This window comes from Branchiostoma lanceolatum, chromosome 15, assembly GCF_035083965.1.
Source record: "Branchiostoma lanceolatum isolate klBraLanc5 chromosome 15, klBraLanc5.hap2, whole genome shotgun sequence".
Classification (NCBI taxonomy): Eukaryota; Metazoa; Chordata; class Leptocardii; order Amphioxiformes; family Branchiostomatidae; genus Branchiostoma; species Branchiostoma lanceolatum.
This window is the reverse complement of record NC_089736.1, coordinates 792,018-812,656: the sequence shown is the minus strand read 5'-3', so window position 1 is coordinate 812,656 and position 20,639 is coordinate 792,018. Positions and strand designations below refer to the sequence as shown.

Sequence of the window (20,639 nt, the reverse complement as noted above, 5' to 3'; positions counted from 1 at the left end):
AATTCTTTGTTCACAACCAAATGTTTTATTCACACCTAAGTCTCGGTGTGGCACCTTCCTCAGGACAATTATGACTGGTTAACTTTGCATTGCAGCTAGGTGTCGCTGCTTACAGATGCGGTTCCAAACGTTAAGTATTTGTATAATATACAAATAATGACACAATTCTCGTTCCCCCAGGCCCGCCCGGACCACCGACCACGCCGTTCAAGGTGGGCCGTGTTCTGGAGAACGCCGTGCCGCTCAGCTGGGGCATGCCTGACGACAACGGCGGCAGCGAGATCTCCAACTACATCGTGGAGAAGCGCATCGTGGGACAGAAGGGCTGGTACAAGGTGGGCGTCTTTACCTTGAAGTTCTTTGCAGCTTAGCTCTGTAAGAAACTTGCACAGAAAGGCTGAAATTGCACACATTTCTGAAGATATAAGAAGTATGCATATCTACAATGTGACGAATTTGCCCCAAACGTTTTAACTTTGTAAACCTTTGTAAACGCACGAAAACTTCATGGTTAGTTGTTGACAGGACTTGGGTTTGCAGCAGTCTTTTTTTCACACATCCTGTCTGGAATTCATCATAAGCATCCAAGATAGCCCTTGACGGGATTTTGGATTAATGTGGTTGTTTTTTCACACATCCTGTCTGATTTCCAACCCCCAGGTGAGCTCCAACGTTGCCCGACAGAACATCGTCGTGTCGCGGCTGGAGAAAGACTACCAGTACCTGTTCCGCGTCGCCGCGGAGAACCAGTACGGCATCGGCCCCTTCATCGAGACGGACGGGCCCGTCACCGCCTCCGACCCGATCGGTGAGTTACGAGTCTTCGTCTGTCAATTTTTTTTTCATTTTTAGCAAGAGATAGAAAAGGAAAAAAATTTAAGACCTAGAATCGTCATTTGGGTTAGAATTATATTTTCTTTAAAGATGTCAATACTTCACGAAGTCAATTCTCATCATTACTTTCATCATAACGTTCGATCATTAAAGAATGCATATTTATGCCAATGATGAATAAAAACAAAACGGAACACAGGCTAGTTGAGCAGCCCTGGCTCTGCGTGCTGAACAGCCAAAGCAAAAAGTAAATGAATAAATGGTATTGTCTTTAAACTTTTGCACGAGGTTTCCGCATTGCCAAGTACTGACGTTATGTCTTTTATTTATACCCTAGTTCCCCCCGACATGCCTGAGCACCTGGACATCACCCGGGTGACCAGGAAGACGGTGGAGCTGGTCTGGAAGCGCCCCAAGTACGACGGCGGCTCCCCCATCACGGGCTACATCGTGGAGAGCCGAAACCTCAAGGTAAAATAAGAATACTGTCTAGAAACTACGAATAATGCTCCCTTTCTCTCATAGTGATAACATAGTACATTCGTTTCTGTAGAGATAGGCAGTAGCCTGACTAGATTATGTTTCCAGGCAGCCCTTCCACTTTAAGGCCCCTAGGAGGGCCAACCTGAAGGTAAAATAAACATACTCTAGTTTAGAAACCACCAATTATGCTCTCTTTATCTAAAAGTGATAACATATTCACAGTACATTCGTTTTTGTCGAGATGGGTAGTAGCATGACTAAATTATGCCTTGAAGCGGCCCTTGTCAGGCTCCTATGAGTGCCAACCAGCCCCTGACAGCAAGAGAGTTTGTAACACAGGCTAAGATAAGCAGCATTGAGCAGAAAAGTGGAAGAAATTTCACAAAATCAGTTTGCAGTGTAATCTTGATTCACTTTAAAGGTGTGACTGTTTTAACAAGTCATCGTATAAACCTAGTTCTTGTAATCCTTTTAGCCCATAATATGTTGATCCATTGTAATAATTGTTAAATCTAAAGGCATAAGAAGTTACAACAGCAAATATTAAAACCTGAAGATGCCAATAGCCAAGATTCTAGGATAACATCAAACGAAACAATGCCATGCGCAACATTACGAGACGATAACTGATCTGTTGTTTCTTTTCCTCAGGATGACATCGACGACTGGAACCTGTGTAACGACTACGTTCTGAAGGACCTGGGCTTCATCGTCACGGGTCTGATTGAGAACGACAAGTACGAGTTCAAGGTGGCCGCTCAGAACAAGGTCGGCACCGGCAAGTACAACAACACCCGCGCGGTCCAGGTCAAGGACGAGATCGGTAAGGGTCTCCTTCTCTTTCCCTCTGTACATATCTCGAAAAATAAGACTATTTGTTTTTAAAAGTGATGGTGTGTTGGCAACAGTTGTCCACACTCCCGGATCCTTAGCGACCCAAATATTTGCTCCGGAAGATAAAACGTTTGCGATCGGATCTGATGAATACAAGTTCATCATTGTGCATTGTCTGTGAATTGTATTTGTATCCAGGGAGCCTGAAAAACAGGTCAAGAGACCTGAGTGTGTCTTCTGGTTAAATGAAAAAATGAAATGAAAAACAGTACTTGCCAAAGAATAACTTGGATCACAATTAGCCTTAATGGCACTGAAAGGAACAATTTCTATATTTGTTAGTCTCTTCAACCATCTCCGTGCTGACTTACCCCAAAACCACAAATTTGGTGCCAAACAGCTGAATTAGCAGGCTAAAGGTTAGTAGTATGATATATAGAAGATGTCCAATGTACGGCGAACCAGCAGTTTTCTGATGAATTTTGTTATCCTTTTCCCTCCGCCACAGAACAACCGGATGTGAACATTGACCTCCGTCTCGGCGACACCCTCACCGTGAAGGAGGGCAGCACGATCGACATCGGCGCCCGCATCAAGGGCAAGCCGGACCTGGAGATCACCTGGGCGGCGGACGAGAACGCCCTCACCGACAGCGGAAGGTGGGAGCTGCGGTCTTTTCTGTCAGATCTACTAACCGGACACTAACTAGTGGGGCTTTAGATCTATAGAGCAAATGCTACCGTATTTAGTCCAAGAAGGAGACACTTCCTAATAGTTCAGAGTAGGAGCTGCATATGCCAACAAACCCTGCAAAGCTGTCACCCTTTTATTGCTTACTGTAAGATGTTTGAACCAGTTTTCCGTTGTTGTAATATTCAGTGCCATAACGGAACTGCTACATATAAAGTATGTTTTGTTGTAAACGGCTTCTTGGTTTAGCCCTATAGATGCAGTTTACGCTGATGTTATGGCTCACTTGAGTATTTTGCTGTAACTTGCTTTGCCCGCTGCTTGACGCTCCCTGCTTTTCTCGCTCCTAGCCCGCGGTCCTCCCGTGCCTCTACCCCCGCGGTCGGCATGACTGCGAGAATTCTGGAGGCCAGCGAGAGGTAAGGAATCGGCCCGCTATAAGCATTTTTATCGCAGCTTCCAATACGTTATGTATCAATCAGAATGTCTAGTGTTAGACTATACTGTTCAACATGTTGGAAGGGTTTATGCTGATACATAGACAATCATGTAGTCAAAATGGTCGTTCTCTAAATCTCGAGCGCAGTCAAAAGGGAAACATTTCTACCAGTTATAAAACGTTCTAAACCTCCACGAGATATGTTTGTTAACACTTAAGCGAGACACAGGAAGTTCTATGTTTTTCCCTCATGGTCATCATGTCGTGAGAGATCGTTATTTTTCATTTAGATGAGACACAGGGAGCAATCCTAAAGTTCCATGTTCTTCCCTCAGGGTGATCATGTCGTGTGACCCACCAGAGAGCATTACTAAAGTTTTATGTTCGTCCCTCAGGGTGATCATGTCGTGCGACCCGCCCAAGGCCCGCCTGGAGGTGCTGAACGCCCGTCGGTCTGACCGCGGGAAGTACAGCATCACCGTGCAGAACAAGCACGGCAAGAAGTCCAGCTCCATCAAAGTCAACGTGCTGGGTAAGGGGCTGATCCTTATGTCATTTTACAAGTAGTGAAGACAGTTTTAACAGCACAGAAGTGGTCTCTGTATCTGTATCTTTATAGTCGGTATAACAGCTCTTCGGCGTAATACACCAGCTTCTCAGTACTTAACCTGGACGTGTTGGGTAAGGCGCTGATCCTTGTGTTGTACAAGTCGTAAATAGTTTTCAATGATTAAACAGTCTACGTACCCAGTATTTAACGGTAAGGGGCTGATCCTTACATCATTAAGTAGTGAACATAGTCTAACATTATACAGTAGAAGGGGTACTCAGTACTGAACGGTAACGAATAGTTCTTCTTTATACAAGTTATAGAAACGGTTTGTAGCACACAGAAAAATACTAGGAAGAGATACGCAGTGTATAATTGTACGCCTCAGCATCAATGGCATTTCAACGTGCACGTCCATTACATTAAGAAATACGGTTCTAGCAGCAACAGCAAGCAGTCTCAGTACTTCTTCATACAACTATCAAAATGATCAGATTTTCTGCTTATTTTAAAAATGATAAAAAGTGATAAGAAATTCAATCGTTTCTTGTTATGCCCCACAGCCAAGCCCGGCCCGCCCAGGAAGCTGCAGATTGACGAGATCACCAACAGTTACGCCATCCTGAACTGGGAGCCTCCAGAGGACGACGGAGGCAGCCCCGTGCTGAACTACGTCGTCTTGAAGAAGGAAACGGCCAGGTAAACATTTCTCCGAGAGCTTTAAAGGGGGAATTCCTTTTTACAAGCTTTGGATTTCCATGATATTCCAGCTCCACGGCTGGTGCAACATGACCTGTAAGAATTTGCTCCAAACAAGTTACAAGTCTCTTGCAAACAACAGAAACGAAACTACATTTTATAGTAAACAATACAACACTGATTCCCTATTCAGCACCAAGGACAAGGCTAGTTTCCATTGTGGTTTCACGAAAAAACTTAATTCTAAGTGCCTTATTTCGTATTCCTTTGTCATTACCTTGAAATCTGCTTAATCTTATCATGCTCACCCTTGCGATACTTTTCGTCGTTTTATGGGGCTAATACAGTCACATTTACCTTTACCTCCTAGCCCTCTGCTTTGATGATATCTGCTTGCTATACTTTCACTTTGATATGTCTGAGAACCAAGAAGATAAATTGACGTGGCCGTATCTAATGATATAACTCCTCACCCTTGCAGGAACGTGTGGGCCCCAGTTGCCGAGGCGTACCCCGTGGCCAAACAGACGATCCACATCCCGAACCTGCTGGAGGGCAGCGAGTACGTCTTCCGTGTGCAGGCCGAGAACCAGATCGGCATCGGCCGCCCCAACGACACCATGCCGATTGTCGCCAGATGGCGCTACCGTAAGTTCGTTACATCCCTCAACTAGTCTTGCACATGCTATGATTGAGAAACAGTTTGATGCTGACATAAGTAAACTTGGTGTTGAATTTCATCATAGTCAGCAACTTAATAGAACATGAGAATTATATACTTTGAAGAATGAGTATTCTTAGTGGCAGCTGTTTTAGCTATGAAAATTTGCAAAGTCATTGGTAACTCTGTACCTTTCTTCTTAGCTAATGAATACTCTTGTAAAAATACCTTATAAAGAGCTGTATATATGTGACAAATATCCAACTTAACGATGACACTGTTTTTTTTTCAAATTTCATCGCATTGTATTCCGCTGTGTTGTTCATTGTTTGTTCATTGTTTATGTATAATTCCCCAGGTGTGCCTGATGCACCTGACGCGCCGTCTATCTCCGACATCCGCCGCAACGCCATGACCGCCACTTGGCGCGAGCCCTTCAACGGAGGGTCAAAGGTCACAGGTTACTACCTGGAGAAGAAGGAGAAGGACGCTTCCCGTTGGCTGCCGGTCAACCAGGAGCCCATCCCCGACAAAACTCACAGGTAGGGGAGCGTGTTCTTTCTTTTATTATTACCATTTCAATAAATAACGCAATAGAGTAATGATGTATACATCAACAGAGACAAAGCAACGGATCCTCCTACTAGTGGATAACTTATGTTCAGAACTTAAAATGCAATTCCGCAGGCTCGGTTTGATATCTTGCGTAAAACACATGTAAATAATAATTTTGCTATCAGTATACAGAGCAAGGATAATGGATCTTATTCAGATTAAGCTGAAAAAAATTACATCTGGCTGAGGATAACCCCAAAAGGAGTATATGGAAAATTGGTTATGATGATGGAAAATTGGTATATCTGTTCTGTTAACTTCTGTATGTAGGTATGGATGGTTTTCAGCACCAAGGACGGGTCCGTTTCCTACGAATGCTGTGCTTATGAGATCTACAGTCAGTCAGTCAAAACTGACTTTCATTTCACAGTTATTCCTTAATACTGCTACGAACTACCCTTCATGTACCTGGATCCTAACGTTGTAACATCTGTGTTGCCCAGGATTACTGGCCTACTATAAACTACAGTTACACATATGTATAGATAGTAACGTTGTAACATCTGTGGTGACAACACGTAGAGACTACAGTTTCATGCCCATGGAGATCATGATCCTAACGTTGTACCGTTTGTGTTGCCCAGGATTACCGGCCTGCTGGAGGGGATGGACTACGTGTTCCGCGTGAAGGCCGAGAACCGCGCCGGTGTCGGCCCGCCCGGACCCCCGTCTCGCCCGCAGAAGGCCGAGGACCCCATCGGTGAGTGGACCCGCCAAGCCATCTCTTCGTGTATCAATCTTTATTGTAAAATCAACTTGGCAGACATGTCTTGGAGGACACAACTGAATAGCATTGATTTTTTTGCATGTCTAAACAAGTACAATTTTAAAAGCACGTCAAACATTCCAGTTGATTAGACAGAATTTACATCAAAATGTTTATATTTATGAACTTATATACTTTAAAAAGTAAGACGAACAATGACAAAAGACAAAAATGTACAAAGTGTCTAAGTCTGATGATTTTGCCCCCATTCCAGACCTACCGGGGCCTGTTTATGCGTGTTTTAGACCTTGTTGATCCTTCTTGAGCTACTTGCATATTGTCAATGGTGGGTTGAGGACATTTGAATGGATTTTCTACAATGTTTACGTGTCTAAGTGTTATAATTTCGCCCCCTCCCAGACCCGCCCGGCCCTGTTATTGACCCCGAGTGTTACGAGGTGACCCGCTCAAGCGCGTCGCTTCGCTGGAAGAAACCGGAAACAGACGGGGGCAGCAGGATTCTGGGATACATCATAGAGAAGCGCAAGGCGGACAGCGACCTCTGGACGTCTTGTCACGACACTGAGATGCACAGGTGAGGACATGACATAAGAACTTTCACTTTCTACACACCTTGTACACATCAAACTTAACAGAATAGAACATATCTTTAAAAACAATAGATTAACACTGAGCCTAAGAATACTGACATTCCCGCTCTGCTAATGTTATCAAAACTGCATTTCTGTACTTTTGGAAGAATAGTTACTGCTCCTAAATGCTAGGTTAAACAGATTTTACAAATATGTATCAATCAAAAGATTGATTGATTGATAACTAGCAACGTACTTGTTACTTGTGTTAGTGTGATTTGCATGTATGAAGCATCCCTAAGCTCCAAGCATACGCCTGCCAGTGCTCGTGTCTCTGGCCAGGCCCACCATCGGTAGCGAGAACAGCAGGTTTCCCTTGCCAGCAGGGGCTCCTGTGGTTCCCTGTGTTCTTGGGGAAACAACATTTGTTACAAACATTTAGCAGACACAGACATCTAGACTAGATTATATAGATATCCCCTTTACCATTTTAGACTTATTTGACAAGTATAATTGATGTATAAGTATGAATGACATAAATGCGGGGCTCATCAAATGTGGAACTTATGCATGAAAAATTAGCACTTTTTGCTCACTCTACAAAACCATAAGCTGTCAGAAACGTTGATCTTGCAGTGTATTATAGCTGGTGTAGTGGCTTGAGTTGTGCATGTTTTGAAATGGAAATCGTTGTTGTGTTGAAGTAGTGAAGACGCCACATGCATGGACTCATAGACCGTGTTATATTTTTAAGACCCGTCACAGAGATGAATGATTTATAAAGGATTCTCGGTATTTTTGACATGCACGCTCAGACAATTTATCTATCGTATGAGACTTCTAGTTATCCAGGTTTGAGCTTCGAAGCTGCATTTTCAACCTCCTCCCAGCGCCCCCTAGCTGGCGAGGATACCTTTGCAGCAACATCAAACGCGTTTCTTTCGCCTTCAGGTTGCAGCCTTGCAATCTGTCTCCAGTTGGAAACCATACTTACTGATCTAACATAATTGGGTTAATGCAAAGAGTTCGTGCATGGTAACGTGCAACTAGATGTGATGAAATGGGCTAGAATTTGATTAGTTGCTAGGAAAATTCAGCTGCATTGCCACAAAAATGATCAATGTCCTACCTATGGTACAGGTGTGATCCTGCAAAAAATGAATACAAGATATCAATATACCAGTGAGATTCAATTATATACTTTATTTCTAAGCTGAACCTTGCAGTTATAGATATAGTAGATGACCTCTTGTGATTGATTGTGGTGTACCCCGGAAGTGGTTGTGTGATAACCCGGAAGTGGTTGTTTCAGGTCCCTGGAGCTGGTTGTTCCAAGCCTGCTGACCGGACAGAAGTACGTGTTCCGCGCCTGCGCAGTGAACCGTGCCGGACGCGGTCCATGGGAGCCTGTGCCCGGAACCATCCTCATCAAGGAGCGGGAAGGTACGTCATCACCCCATCTAAACTCCTCTTCTTGTTCGAACCTGTCATTAACTTCACAGCAAGGACGTGATATCCAAAACCCTGCTCTTGTTACACTTGTATTCTATAAAACCTAGAACATTGACATAAGTACACGCCATTTTTTGTCATAGTATCAATATCTTTCATACTGATAGAGTCATTATTATGAAGGAAATACCTCTTGGGTAATCTAAACTTTTACATCCTCGTCAGGCCATTATACTTTGTACTAAGGAATCTGTTGATCTTCCCTTACATAGTCATTCGGATTTCCTCCGATTTGTAAGGGTTTCTAAACCCATGATTACGTACACTGTTGTGCAGGTTTTTCTAGTTTCTAACCATTCTCACAAATGTTCTCTGTACCCCCCCTGCAGAGCCCCTTGTGCTGAACCTGGACGCGTCCTTCAAGGAGCTGTATGTGCTCCGCGCCGGCACCGTCCTCCGGATCCCCGTCATGATCGGAGGCCGCCCCGAGCCCAAGATAGAGTGGTTCAAGGAAGGCCAGAAGACTCATGGAAGGTTCGTTGTCGCTGCTTTTAGAACCCACAAGAAGTAAAGATTAACATGTGAAACAATGTGTGAACAAGTAGACTGAGTGTCTTGTTGAAAATGAATTGAAACAATTTAAAGAGTGCTCCAGGAATCTAAAACTGCATAATTGCCTCAGCATCTGTACTGTATGCCTCCATGGCAAAATTGTTTTATTTCCATTCAAACTGTTTTAACATCGATTTTTGCGCTGCTAGCGATGAAGAATTTCCTGGTGATGTGGTCAAATATTGAAATGCAAACTAAGTTGCACACACCACTCAGTTGAACATTCTATCAGCAACTCAATGTAATGTTTTATGACACCCCAGGACTCTGATTGAGAACACAGCCATCAGCACCACCCTGCTGATCAAGAACTGCTACAAGAGCGACGCCGGCGAGTACATGTGCCGCATCTCTAACCCCAGCGGGAAGAAGGAGTGCCGCGTACAGGTGCGTGTTCAGGTGTTCACAACGGTTAGGCTAGTGGAAAGGTTCAACCGTTGTGCTTTTAGTGTTCACAATATCCCCAGTGATTTCCCCCAGCACAGTTAAGCAGCCTATTGGGATACTGTACATGCATGTGTCCAACGTTTATGCTAGTGGAAAGGTTGCACCCAACAAAACAGGTGAAACCGTTGTGCTCTTAGTGTTCACTATATCCCCAGTGATTCCCCCAGCACAGTTGAGCTGCCTATTGGGATACTTTACATGCATGTGTCATTCATGATAGGATCAGTTTAAAATGAAAATAAGCTTTTCAATCAGCTGAACTGGATTGGTCAACTGTATGTACAATGTACGTTTCTCTCCCTTGTCAGGACCAGTGAATTTAGATTTCTACAGTAACCTGAAGTACAGGCATGTCCTTATGACTTATCAGTGGCGAAGAGGACAAGTTATAAAAAACTAAACTGGGTCTTAACCTCATTAACATACCTATTCAGAGTTTTGGTATAAAACCTGGTGTTCTCAGTCCTATCGTTAGTCACTGACGAAAGACAGTGGATGCTGTCTGAAACGTCTGACTGTTTCAAAATTCTATCCAGTTGCTTGAGTAATTATTTTTGGCGTATCTTACTACCTGGATGTCTGACTTTCATCAACGTAAACTGGATACAATTTCATTTCCATCTTCAGGTGCGTGTGGTTGACAAGCCGAGCGTGCCGCTGAACCTGCGCAGCAAGCCTGAGGAGATCACCTCGGACATGGTCCCGCTGTACTGGGACCCGCCCGAGGACGACGGCGGCGCCAAGATCACGCACTACATCGTGGAGAAGCGCGAGGCGAAACGTGCAGCCTGGGCATCCGTCTGCAACACTGTTAGGTACGCAACATCGTGGCAAAAATGTAGCAACACTGTTAAGGACTGAAGCATTGCAACAATGTGGCAAATTTAGTTACACTGTTAGGTACGGGATCATTGCGACATTCTTTCAAAAATTTAGCACCACAGTTAAGAGCAGAAATGTTGTAACATTGTGGAAAATATTTAGTAACACTACTAAGGAAAGACTGCAACATTGTGGCAAAGTTTGGGAATATGATCCGTTTGGTACACTGTAAGGTGCAGAATAGTTTCTCGAGGTTTACTTCAATTTGGAAGAGACATTTTGGTCAATGAACATTAAATGTTTTCCCAACAGGACGACCTGCATTGCACCGGAACTTGTGGAGAAAATGGTCTACGAGTTCCGTGTACGTGCAGTCAACGAGATCGGCGAGGGCGAGAATGCGCTGAGTGGCAAGATTCGTTGCCAACCACCGCTCTGTAAGTATTACACAAGGCTCTCTATGCTAGGTTAAGTCAGCAGTATCTTTACTTTTTAGAATCATATATCTTGTCAGTTTTATTTCTGTATCTAGACCTTTTGCCCTGTATTTCTCACCACATCGAAATTGCAAATCTTAGAGGATATTTGCGCCCAAAACTGCTACTCAAGAGGAAAAGCTCCTATTTACAAGGCTTTGTAGAATATACATGACACCCAATATATACACTTAACTTAATAAAAATAGAGTTATTTGCTTGTCCATGTTGCATAGTATCAATTGTGTATGTCTCTGAGCAAAATGCTTCAATATCCAATCCACGTCTTCTCAAACACACACTTATAGGTAACATAAATGTGAATGAGCACCAGTTTCACAATCTAAACGAAGTCTGTATTCTCATCTGTATTCTCACCTGTATTCTCACCTGTATTCTCACCTATATTCTCACCTGTATTCTCACCTGTATTCTCACCTGTATTCTCACCCCCAGCTCCCCCTGGCCCCCCACTGATGCTGGATGTCGAGGACACGTCTAAGGACAGCATCCTGCTGGACTGGGACCCGCCTCGCGAGGACGGCGGCAGCAAGATCCTGGGCTACTTCGTGGAGATGAAGGGCCCAGAGGACACCGAGTGGAGACAAGTCAACAAGTCAGTGTTCCCTGCTGGTTTTAAGCTGTCATCTTGTTTCTGTTGTCTTTTGCCATGGTAGCTTCTTAAGTGTGTTGCACTGCTTTTTATGAAACCCCTTGACACTGAGTGGCGCAAAGTCAACAAGTCAATATACCCTTCTGCTTTTGCTATCATCTTCTTTATGTTGTCGTTTGCCAGGGCAGCGTCTTATACTGCTTTTCTGGGAGGCCATTTGAATATGACTACCAAACAAACACTTAACAATTCATTCAAAAGAGCAAGTCTTGATTATTGAAATTTTCAAGCATTGTGTACACAAAGCTTATGACGTTGTCTCTTCGAAATGAATAAAGTTTAACCCCATTCAGATCTCTCTTTGTTCGCTTCAATGTTATAAGACATATTTTTGAAAGCACCTGAGTGTATAATGAATCAGTACGAAACATAGGTTTACACCATCACCGTTTTGCTTACACCAGATGTATCTCTTGACATTCCAGGGAGTCGTTCACGTCTAGCCGTTGGGAGGTGAAGAGCCTGAGGGATGACGTGGACTACGACTTCCAGGTGAAGGCGACGAACGCCATCGGCGTGGGACCGCCCAGCGAGCCCATCACGGGCGCCAGGTGCTTCGAACTGCCGAGTAAGTACACGTCCTGAGAGAACTACTATTCAAATAATACTAGGCAATGTACACTTGGCATTCAAGTTTATTGTGTTTCAGTGTTGATGCAATATGGTTTTAGTGTTAGCTCCTGTTAAGCAACAGGGCCCCAGTGTAAAGCAGTGCCTTCGGCTGAGATGGGCTGCCCTGGCTAAATAAAACAGAAATGAACAAATAAACATGTCATCACCATACTTGATAGCTCTGCTGCTTTAATTACCTGATAAATCATTTTCCAGTCGTTGCTTTATATCATGTTCGAAAATGAGTGGGTTTCATGCTGTACATACTTGCTTGAGCAGACTTGCTTCAAATCAAAATACTAGTTATACCTTAGGCTGTATATGAATGACATTCAAAACTCTTATTCCCTTAGGTGCGCCCGCCATTGACCTGGCCATCTCCATGCGTGACCTGGTGGTCGTGAAGGCTGGAACCCCCATCAAACTGCACGCCCGCATCGAGGGCTACCCCTACCCCAGCGCGCAGTGGCTCTTCAAGGTAAGCCCCATCCCAACGGCTGAATTCTGTCATCACTCACTTCATGGCCTTTATTAGAAAGCTACCAGAAAGAGTTGGGACAGACGATAAGCCCCAGCCCATTTTTCTCATGATCAGTACTGGTTGAAAAGAGCTAGCAGAACTTCTCTGTTGCATGGAACTAGACGGTTTTGTTATGGCATGACGTCAATAAGTGGTGTGTTATGGCGTGATAACAGACCACTTATTGTGGGCAATGAAGGCTTCTGATTGGTCGACGCCATCCGGCCATGTGATAATAGACTGTATCATCTATCATTCCTCTCACAACAAGTGTAAAATGTATTTCTCATCTATCTATAGTAAGATTCATTTGTGTGTAGTGTTATCTTTTTTGTACTAGAGATTCATTTAGATTGTGTTGTGCATTGTAAGTAGTATTGTTATAGCTGGCAGGACTCTAGGAAGAACAGTATGTGTTAACTAAGATTAGTAGTATGCATTCTTTCATCTTGATAAATGATGCACTCTGGAATTAGCGGCGTTGGCAGCGTCCTCTATGGATTTGGAGACTAATTCTAGCATGGCAGTCACTGTCACATTTTGGCATACAAAGCCAGTGGATTTCTGAGGTCGCATGAAACAAATAAGTAAACGTTTTCCATTTTCAGGGCGAACCCCTTGAGGCCGGAGATCGCTACTCCATGAAGACGACGAAGTTTACGGCAGATATGGTGTTGAAGCCGAGCATGCGCAGTGACACCGGACGCTACCACCTGGTGGTGAAGAACCTGGCGGGAACCCGCAAGGCTCCCATTAACGTCAAGGTTCTCGGTGAGTTTTCGACGTTTATTATGTCACTACTTTCTATGGAACCTGATGGATTGTGTAATGAAGATGTTGCTTTATTGTTTGAGTGTTGTCCAGAATGTGATATACTAATATTATACTGAGACAAAATAAGAAAAGTCATGCCACGGCTAAGGATTCCAGAGCCAATAGAATAATTCCAATAACAGAAAAGAATAGCTGATGTTGATGTCTGATGCTGGTACATTAATCTGCAATCAGGCATGTAGAAGAGTTCACAAAAGTATTAGGTGTCTAGAGCTCAAGACAGTGGTATTCCTCATATGCATGCGACCAGCACTTACGATGAAAACACAGCCATCAGAACAATAACTGCCCGGCATGTTTGATATTGTTCTCGCATGTTCTTACCTGTATCTTCACCTGTATGCTCATCTGTACGTATCCCCAGACCGTCCCGGCATGTTTGAAATTGTTCTCGACTCTTCTCAATTGCAACGTCTCAAATACTATTGCATGCTCTGACCTGTATTCTTACCTGTATGCTCACCTGTATTCTCACCTGTACGTCCCCAGACCGTCCCGGCCCGCCGCAGGCCCCGGTTCAGTTCGAGGACATCCATCAGGACCAGGTGACGCTCAGGTGGAACGTACCTGCCGACGACGGCGGCACGGAGGTCACCAACTACATCGTGGAGCGCCGCGAGGCCGCCAAGACCTTCTGGACAACTGTTAACTCTAACCTGTCAAGGTGCGTTAAAGACGTCAAAACCTGCCATCTCAGAAAAAGAAGATCAAGAGAAATTCACTTCTGTGTAATCTTCCAACATGGCTACTGAACAAGGCATTGTAATAAGAATGGTGTTGATCACTTCAAAGTCTTTTAACTCTACCGTACCAACAATAATCTTTTATAGTTTAGGTAAAAGGATTTCCTTTCTTGCAAGAAATACATTTGTAAAGAAATGCTTGTTGCAGATACGAATAATTAATAAACCGGACGTAGTCTTATAGCTTGAAAGATACTATCGTAACACTTTGTCTTTTTACCTGCCCAGGACGAGGATCATGGTGCCGAAGCTGATCGAGGGCACGCCGTACGTGTTCCGCATCAAGGCCGAGAACAAGATGGGCATCAGCGACCCGCTCGACTCCGAGCCCGTCACGCCCAAGAGCCCATACGGTCAGTCGGGGTTAATTTATTCATTTCTGTTTTCTTTATACAGGGTAGGCACGTTCAGTGTTTAACACACTGTTAATTGTAATGCTATCATTATTAGAAATGCTAATTGTGATTAACAGTCAAGATTGATCTTTTACATAAAAGGACCTATCATGATAATAGTTTCAAAGTGGATAAACGATTCTGTCTGCTCTTTCCAGAACTTCCCAGTCCTTCACTGGAGCTGGGCTTACAATAAACTTCTGAATGTTTCGTAACTAAATACAGTAACCGCTAATTTCCATGCTATCATTGGTTCTAATGCTATCATGATGAACAGCCAGGATCAATCCATTACATAGTTAGTTTAAAGTAAATAACCGATTCTGTCTGCTTTCTCCAGACCTGCCGGGTCCTCCGCTGGAGCTGCGCATCATTAACGTGCAGAGCGACTCCATGAGCCTGACCTGGCTGGAGCCCGACTTCGACGGCGGCTCGCCCGTCCAGGGATACTTCCTCGAGAAGCGCGACAAGATCAGCAAGAGGTGGCTCAAGGTGGGTTCAGCTTCTTAAAGATTCTTCTCGTCTCAAAATTATAGAAGTTGAAGTTTCTGAAAGGTGGAAATCATGATGCGGTTTCTCCAAGTAGATTTTGTCAAACTTTACCACACCTTGTAATCTTTTGATTTAAACTAATATGTACTTGAAAAATCTTAATCACGATGCTTATACTTCTTTAGATTACCACACTGTATATATACATTTCTCTGACGATAAGATGACTGTAACTCTTTGTGCATGTTGAAGTTTATTCTGTGATTCACAGTTTTCCCATTTCTTTTGCTAGAACAGTTTTAGAATTATAATCTCCACATTTTAAATCTTTTATTGGCACAATAGATTTAAAATTGCTAATCCCTGATAAGATTAATAAATAAATGAATAAAATCCCGACGTACATTTCAGATCGAGAAGGAGATGCTCACAACTACTAGCTACAAGGTGGAAGGGCTGATCGAAGGGTTCTCATACGAGTTCCGAGTCAGCGCCAAGAACGTCGTCGGCACCGGACCCCCGTCCGAGCCGACCTTCCCATCTGTGGCAAGACCACCACTCGGTCAGTACAATGATCTTTCTCTGTTTATTCTATTGCTTATTGACAATATGTTTTCAAAGGCTGTGATAGTAGCGACTACAATCAGTGAGAGACAGTTCTTTAGAAAATTTAGTAGCTTAACCAAGTCTCAAAGCAATGCAAACAGCAATCAAAGTTGGGGTGATTTTTTTCCTATCTTATGCCTATTTGTAAATACTTCTGGTTATATGAATGGATGTTTACATCTCGAGAGATAATTCTGGTATTCTCTGCGTAACGCCTTAAGCTTTGCTTCATATACTGCTCTAGATCTATACTGTATGTTCATATCTTATATTTTGTGTCCTCTCAGACTCAAGATTTCAAGATAGAAACTTGAATGAAATCTTTCTAGCTGTAAGAATATCGTCCATCTTTTGATTCGGCAAGACACAGCGGTTTCCTAAGTTACATAGTTCAAAGATACAAAGCCTTAAGTTCACTTTTCTAACCCTATAATGTTCTGTGTCTACTCAGACCCGCCCGATCCCCCGCTGGAGCCCCACGTGGTTGACCAGACCCGCTCCACCGTGGATCTGGAGTGGGACGAGCCCGTGTACGACGGGAGTCTGCCCATAGAGGGGTACCTGGTGGAGCACCATCTCAAAGGTGGGGAAAACTTTACAGAATTTTTTTCTTCTTCTTTTTTTCCCAACAGATTTATTCACAATATATATCAATGTTACAGAAAGGTATGTTGGTATCTTACAAGCCTAATATATTACACTTGTTACAATGTTGGCACCAAAGACCTCTTATATGTGTTACTGTACATATACTGGCAGGATGGTTCAAGATTAAACCACATATCAAATAAAGATGCTGGTTTTGTCCAAAGAAATAATTTACATCATAGTAACATATTTACAGTGTATTATACATTGTGTGCTACATAAGGTAAAAGGCACTTGTAAAAATATCACTTCAGTATGTCAGTATTAACATAATGTTCTACCTTATCAGTTGTTTGTTTCCCGTTTACTCCACAATTTAAAGTTGTTAACTTTCCAGTAGTTCCAAAAAATAGGTTGTAACCTTGATTTGCTCTTTTTGAGAGACGCGTGTGTTTATACTATGACTTTTTTCGTTTACAAACTGAAAACTTGTTGAGACGTGGATCCACACTTTCTGAATAAGACGTTAGGGAAAAGTGTGCTTCCTAGGTGGAAGTTTCCTCTCACAAAAAAAAGGTTGTAACCTTGAATTGCTCTTTTTTAGAGACGCGTGTGTTTGTACCATGACTTTTTTCGTTTACTAACTGGAAACTTGTTGAGAGGTGGATCCACAATTTCTGAATAAGACGTTAGGGGAAAGTGTGCTTCCTAGGTGGAAGTTTCCTCTCTTTATGTTTTGTCCAACATAAACTCTGCCCAGCGAACCGTTCCAACATTTAACCTTTACTGTTGCATGATGACGATGCATACATACGTTCACATTTTGCAAGATCTGTGGTTGATCCTTGTTATCCCCATCTCCTGCTCAGGTGTGGAGAGCTGGACCAAGTCGCACGACACCAGCATGGTGGCTAACATGTACTACACGGTAGCCGGCCTGGAGGAGGGGCGGGAGTACCAGTTCCGCGTCTTCGCCATCAACGGCGCCGGCAAGAGCAAGCCTGCCGAGGTGCCCGGCTTCACCGTGGTCAGAGACATTACAAGTACGTACATGTCCTCTTCTTGTATGCACTGAAAGGAGTATAGTACTTTTTTTTAGTTTGGCCATGGAAAAAGAGACAGTGTGTCACCAACTCTTTCTGTTCATAATAAAATAACATTTTGGTGTGACGGTCAAATGACATGATATCATTCTATCATTTTAAGCCTTGATGACGTAGTTCATGATAGCAAAATATGCTGTAGGATAATGATGGTATTTTCCCTTTAATTTAGCTCAGCTGACAGTCATTGAAAGGCTTGATGCCTACATGTATTTGCCACATTGATACACACATTCAAAGGTAATAGTTAGCTAGGTAGCTGAACTCATTCATGATACATGCCTTTACACATATGCTTTACCATGTGGATACAGACACCCAAACCTGCACATCTAACCGTGTGACACTTGCGACTTTCCCCAACAGTTTACCCCGAGATCGAGCTGGACGCCTCCTGTAAGGACACCGTGTACGCACGCGCTAACCAGATCGTCCGGCTGCCGGTCTACATCAAGGGCCGCCCTGACCCCAAGATCATGTGGTCTAAGGAAGGCAAGGACCTGGCCCCTCACATCACCATCGAGAAACTCGCTATCGGAGAGGTACGGTTTTCTTACTGCTGTTTCTGAAAACCATTGAAAGCAGTTTTAGCTAGTTGAATGAATATATAAAACGGAATCTACCGTTATTAGATGTAACAGATGTCAGTCAGACGAAACTTCAATTGAGGAGCTTTTTCCTGATTTCTTTTCACACTCATAGTTATGCAAAAAAATTATTGTAAATTTGGTAATTCGTATGTTGAATCGACTTCATGTAAGGGCAAATGAAAAATTACATTTACCTTGTTGTTAAACATTTTGTATATACACCATAGGCAAATTATCAACTAACGGTAAGTTATCTACGTGGATGAAACAATAGTTCTTTCATAATCAAGTTTTTATTTACCTGAAGACTGACATGAAAAACAGGTCGTAAGGCCCGAGTGTATGTATTGATAATGCACTAGAAGTAATAGTAAACTGATGTGTTGTGTGTTGTGCTACAGTTGCTGAAGTTGAAGGTGTCCAGGCCCGACAGCGGACGCTACACTGTGTCGATTTCCAACGTGTGCGGCGAGGTGTCCAAGAACATCAACCTGGTTGTTCTGGGTAAGTATTCATGTTTTGATCCGAGTGGTCAGGGCATATCTTCAAAATGACATTCAAGCAGGCCTTTACAAAACAGATCTAGGGGAGATGATACTCGTATCATGAGAGTTAGCAGCAATGCCTGCCTATCTCTTAGCTTTCTCTTTTGTACTGCAAGATATTGAATTTCTAATATTCTCTGGTTCTCACATTTTTTTCCTCCCAACAACTAACATGAGGCCTACACGACTTCTCCTATCAATGATGCACTAGCTTATTCGGTAGAATTTTTTTGACTGAGCATGCATTGTGTTAGCTAAGAAAATGAACCATGAATATGTCTGTCCCTCAGACCGCAAAGCCAGAATAACACAGAAGCATATTAACTGCAATTTGCATATATCTGTCCCACAGACCGCCCCGGCCCACCGAGGAACATCACCGTGAAGTACGTGAAGAAGGACTCGTGCGTCCTGAACTGGGACATCCCCGAGGACGATGGCGGCTCGCAGATCACCAACTACATCGTGGAGCGCCGCCTGCCGAACGAGAACCTGTGGCGCAACGTCACGTCCAACATCAGGTCGCGTGTCAGCAAGGTCATGGGTCTGAACGAGGGTTACAGCTACTTCTTCCGGGTCAAGGCCGAGAACAAGTACGGCATCGGCCTGCCTGTGGAGACCACAGAGCCCACTCTGGCTGCAGACCCTATTGGTACGTCACAAGGAAAAACTCACACCAAACTTACAATCTAAGGAAAGGCTTAACGGATATAATCACTTCTAAACTTCCTTAAAAGTAATGGCTCCACATATCATGTCATATTTGACGGTATAATAGACCAAAGGCTGTTTTAGTTGCAAGTTAGTCCTTAGTTTGCTTGTAGGTTATTTACAGACTTAACCATAATATTTCACAACAATCTAGATTAATTTTCCATGTCGATTTTCTCCAGACCGTCCTACTGAACCGCGTGACCTGGAGGTCACAGCCGTGACCAATAACAGCGTGTCCCTGAAGTGGCTCCAGCCGACGTATGACGGCGGCAGCCCGCTCACCACGTACATCGTGGAGCGGTGCAGGCTGGGCGAGCCCGACCACACGCGCATCAACACTGATGACCTGCTGGAGAAGGAGTTCACCGCCACGGGGCTCAACCCCGGCGCCAAGTACGAGTTCCGGGTCAAGGCCAGGAACATCCGGTACATCGGACCGCCCTCCACGCCTACTCCCTTCATTGAAGCCAGAGATGACACAAGTAAGGAACGATTTTTTGTTTTCTGTGGATTCTATTTCTGCACAGACCTCAAGGCCTGTTGCCTGGGGAAAGGGGGCGGACATGTTGACCAGCGGTGGGTACCAGGAGGAGGGGGGAATTGCTTGTCAATCGCATGTTTAAAAAAAGAAACAAGCAAAAGATACATTTTCGTCTTCTTTATCTTTATCTTTATCTTTATTAGAAATTGCAACAATACAATACACTGTGGAACACCAGGCAGACAAGCTGACGTGAAGTCTTCTTTAGATATTGATATCAGAGATTATTGACACTCTTTCCATAGCATTCCTTAACATTGGATCTTAAGGAAGATGTACCTTCTTTGGGGAAGAAAGACCAATGCTTGTTTCTTCCACTTCCACAGAGCCGCCTAAGATCGAGCTGGACCTGCGACTGCTGGACGTGCTTGTGGTGCGGGCCGGAACCAAGGTGCACCTCGAGGGGCGCATCTCCGGCGTGCCCATGCCGGCCGTCAAGTGGTCCCGCGGGGGCAAGGAGATCGCCACCAGCGATCACTACGAGGTACGTGATTATGTGCCTATAGATATGTCTTTTATGTTTTTTAGGTTTAATATAGCATTGCAAATAACGCAATCTATGCAACCTTTTTATGTGCCTATGTATACGTGATGGTTTATATCTACCTGTAATTTTATTAAGCTTTGTTAAAGGTTTGAAAATTATACACAGTAAAACTTGAAAGTGTAGTCACTTTCTTACATCTCCGTTATTCTCCTTCAGTCGTTTTCTCAACTACTTGCAGGCATAAATCCTCTACTCAATATTTGACTTTTCTGAAAAGAACAAA

At 43.6% G+C, this 20,639-nt stretch overlaps 1 protein-coding gene across 1 annotated transcript in view; it reads left to right on the top strand.

The window, feature by feature from the left end:
- LOC136420988 (titin-like) overlaps window positions 1-20,639 on the top strand; it is a 71,233-nt gene that overhangs the window by 12,543 nt on the left and 38,051 nt on the right. Inside the window, exons 23-53 of the mRNA XM_066408130.1 lie at window positions 181-335; window positions 661-808; window positions 1,172-1,305; window positions 1,969-2,140; window positions 2,660-2,810; window positions 3,676-3,812; window positions 4,394-4,529; window positions 5,011-5,177; window positions 5,549-5,732; window positions 6,390-6,505; window positions 6,932-7,106; window positions 8,417-8,547; window positions 8,946-9,090; window positions 9,432-9,555; window positions 10,243-10,430; window positions 10,750-10,874; window positions 11,370-11,529; window positions 12,012-12,154; window positions 12,552-12,676; window positions 13,327-13,489; window positions 14,042-14,216; window positions 14,524-14,648; window positions 15,031-15,182; window positions 15,594-15,744; window positions 16,240-16,371; window positions 17,246-17,419; window positions 17,846-18,021; window positions 18,471-18,573; window positions 18,967-19,266; window positions 19,508-19,810; window positions 20,196-20,353. Of these exons, the coding sequence (XP_066264227.1) occupies window positions 181-335; window positions 661-808; window positions 1,172-1,305; window positions 1,969-2,140; window positions 2,660-2,810; window positions 3,676-3,812; window positions 4,394-4,529; window positions 5,011-5,177; window positions 5,549-5,732; window positions 6,390-6,505; window positions 6,932-7,106; window positions 8,417-8,547; window positions 8,946-9,090; window positions 9,432-9,555; window positions 10,243-10,430; window positions 10,750-10,874; window positions 11,370-11,529; window positions 12,012-12,154; window positions 12,552-12,676; window positions 13,327-13,489; window positions 14,042-14,216; window positions 14,524-14,648; window positions 15,031-15,182; window positions 15,594-15,744; window positions 16,240-16,371; window positions 17,246-17,419; window positions 17,846-18,021; window positions 18,471-18,573; window positions 18,967-19,266; window positions 19,508-19,810; window positions 20,196-20,353 (4,928 nt within the window). The remainder of the gene's footprint in view (window positions 1-180; window positions 336-660; window positions 809-1,171; window positions 1,306-1,968; window positions 2,141-2,659; window positions 2,811-3,675; window positions 3,813-4,393; window positions 4,530-5,010; window positions 5,178-5,548; window positions 5,733-6,389; window positions 6,506-6,931; window positions 7,107-8,416; window positions 8,548-8,945; window positions 9,091-9,431; window positions 9,556-10,242; window positions 10,431-10,749; window positions 10,875-11,369; window positions 11,530-12,011; window positions 12,155-12,551; window positions 12,677-13,326; window positions 13,490-14,041; window positions 14,217-14,523; window positions 14,649-15,030; window positions 15,183-15,593; window positions 15,745-16,239; window positions 16,372-17,245; window positions 17,420-17,845; window positions 18,022-18,470; window positions 18,574-18,966; window positions 19,267-19,507; window positions 19,811-20,195; window positions 20,354-20,639) is intronic.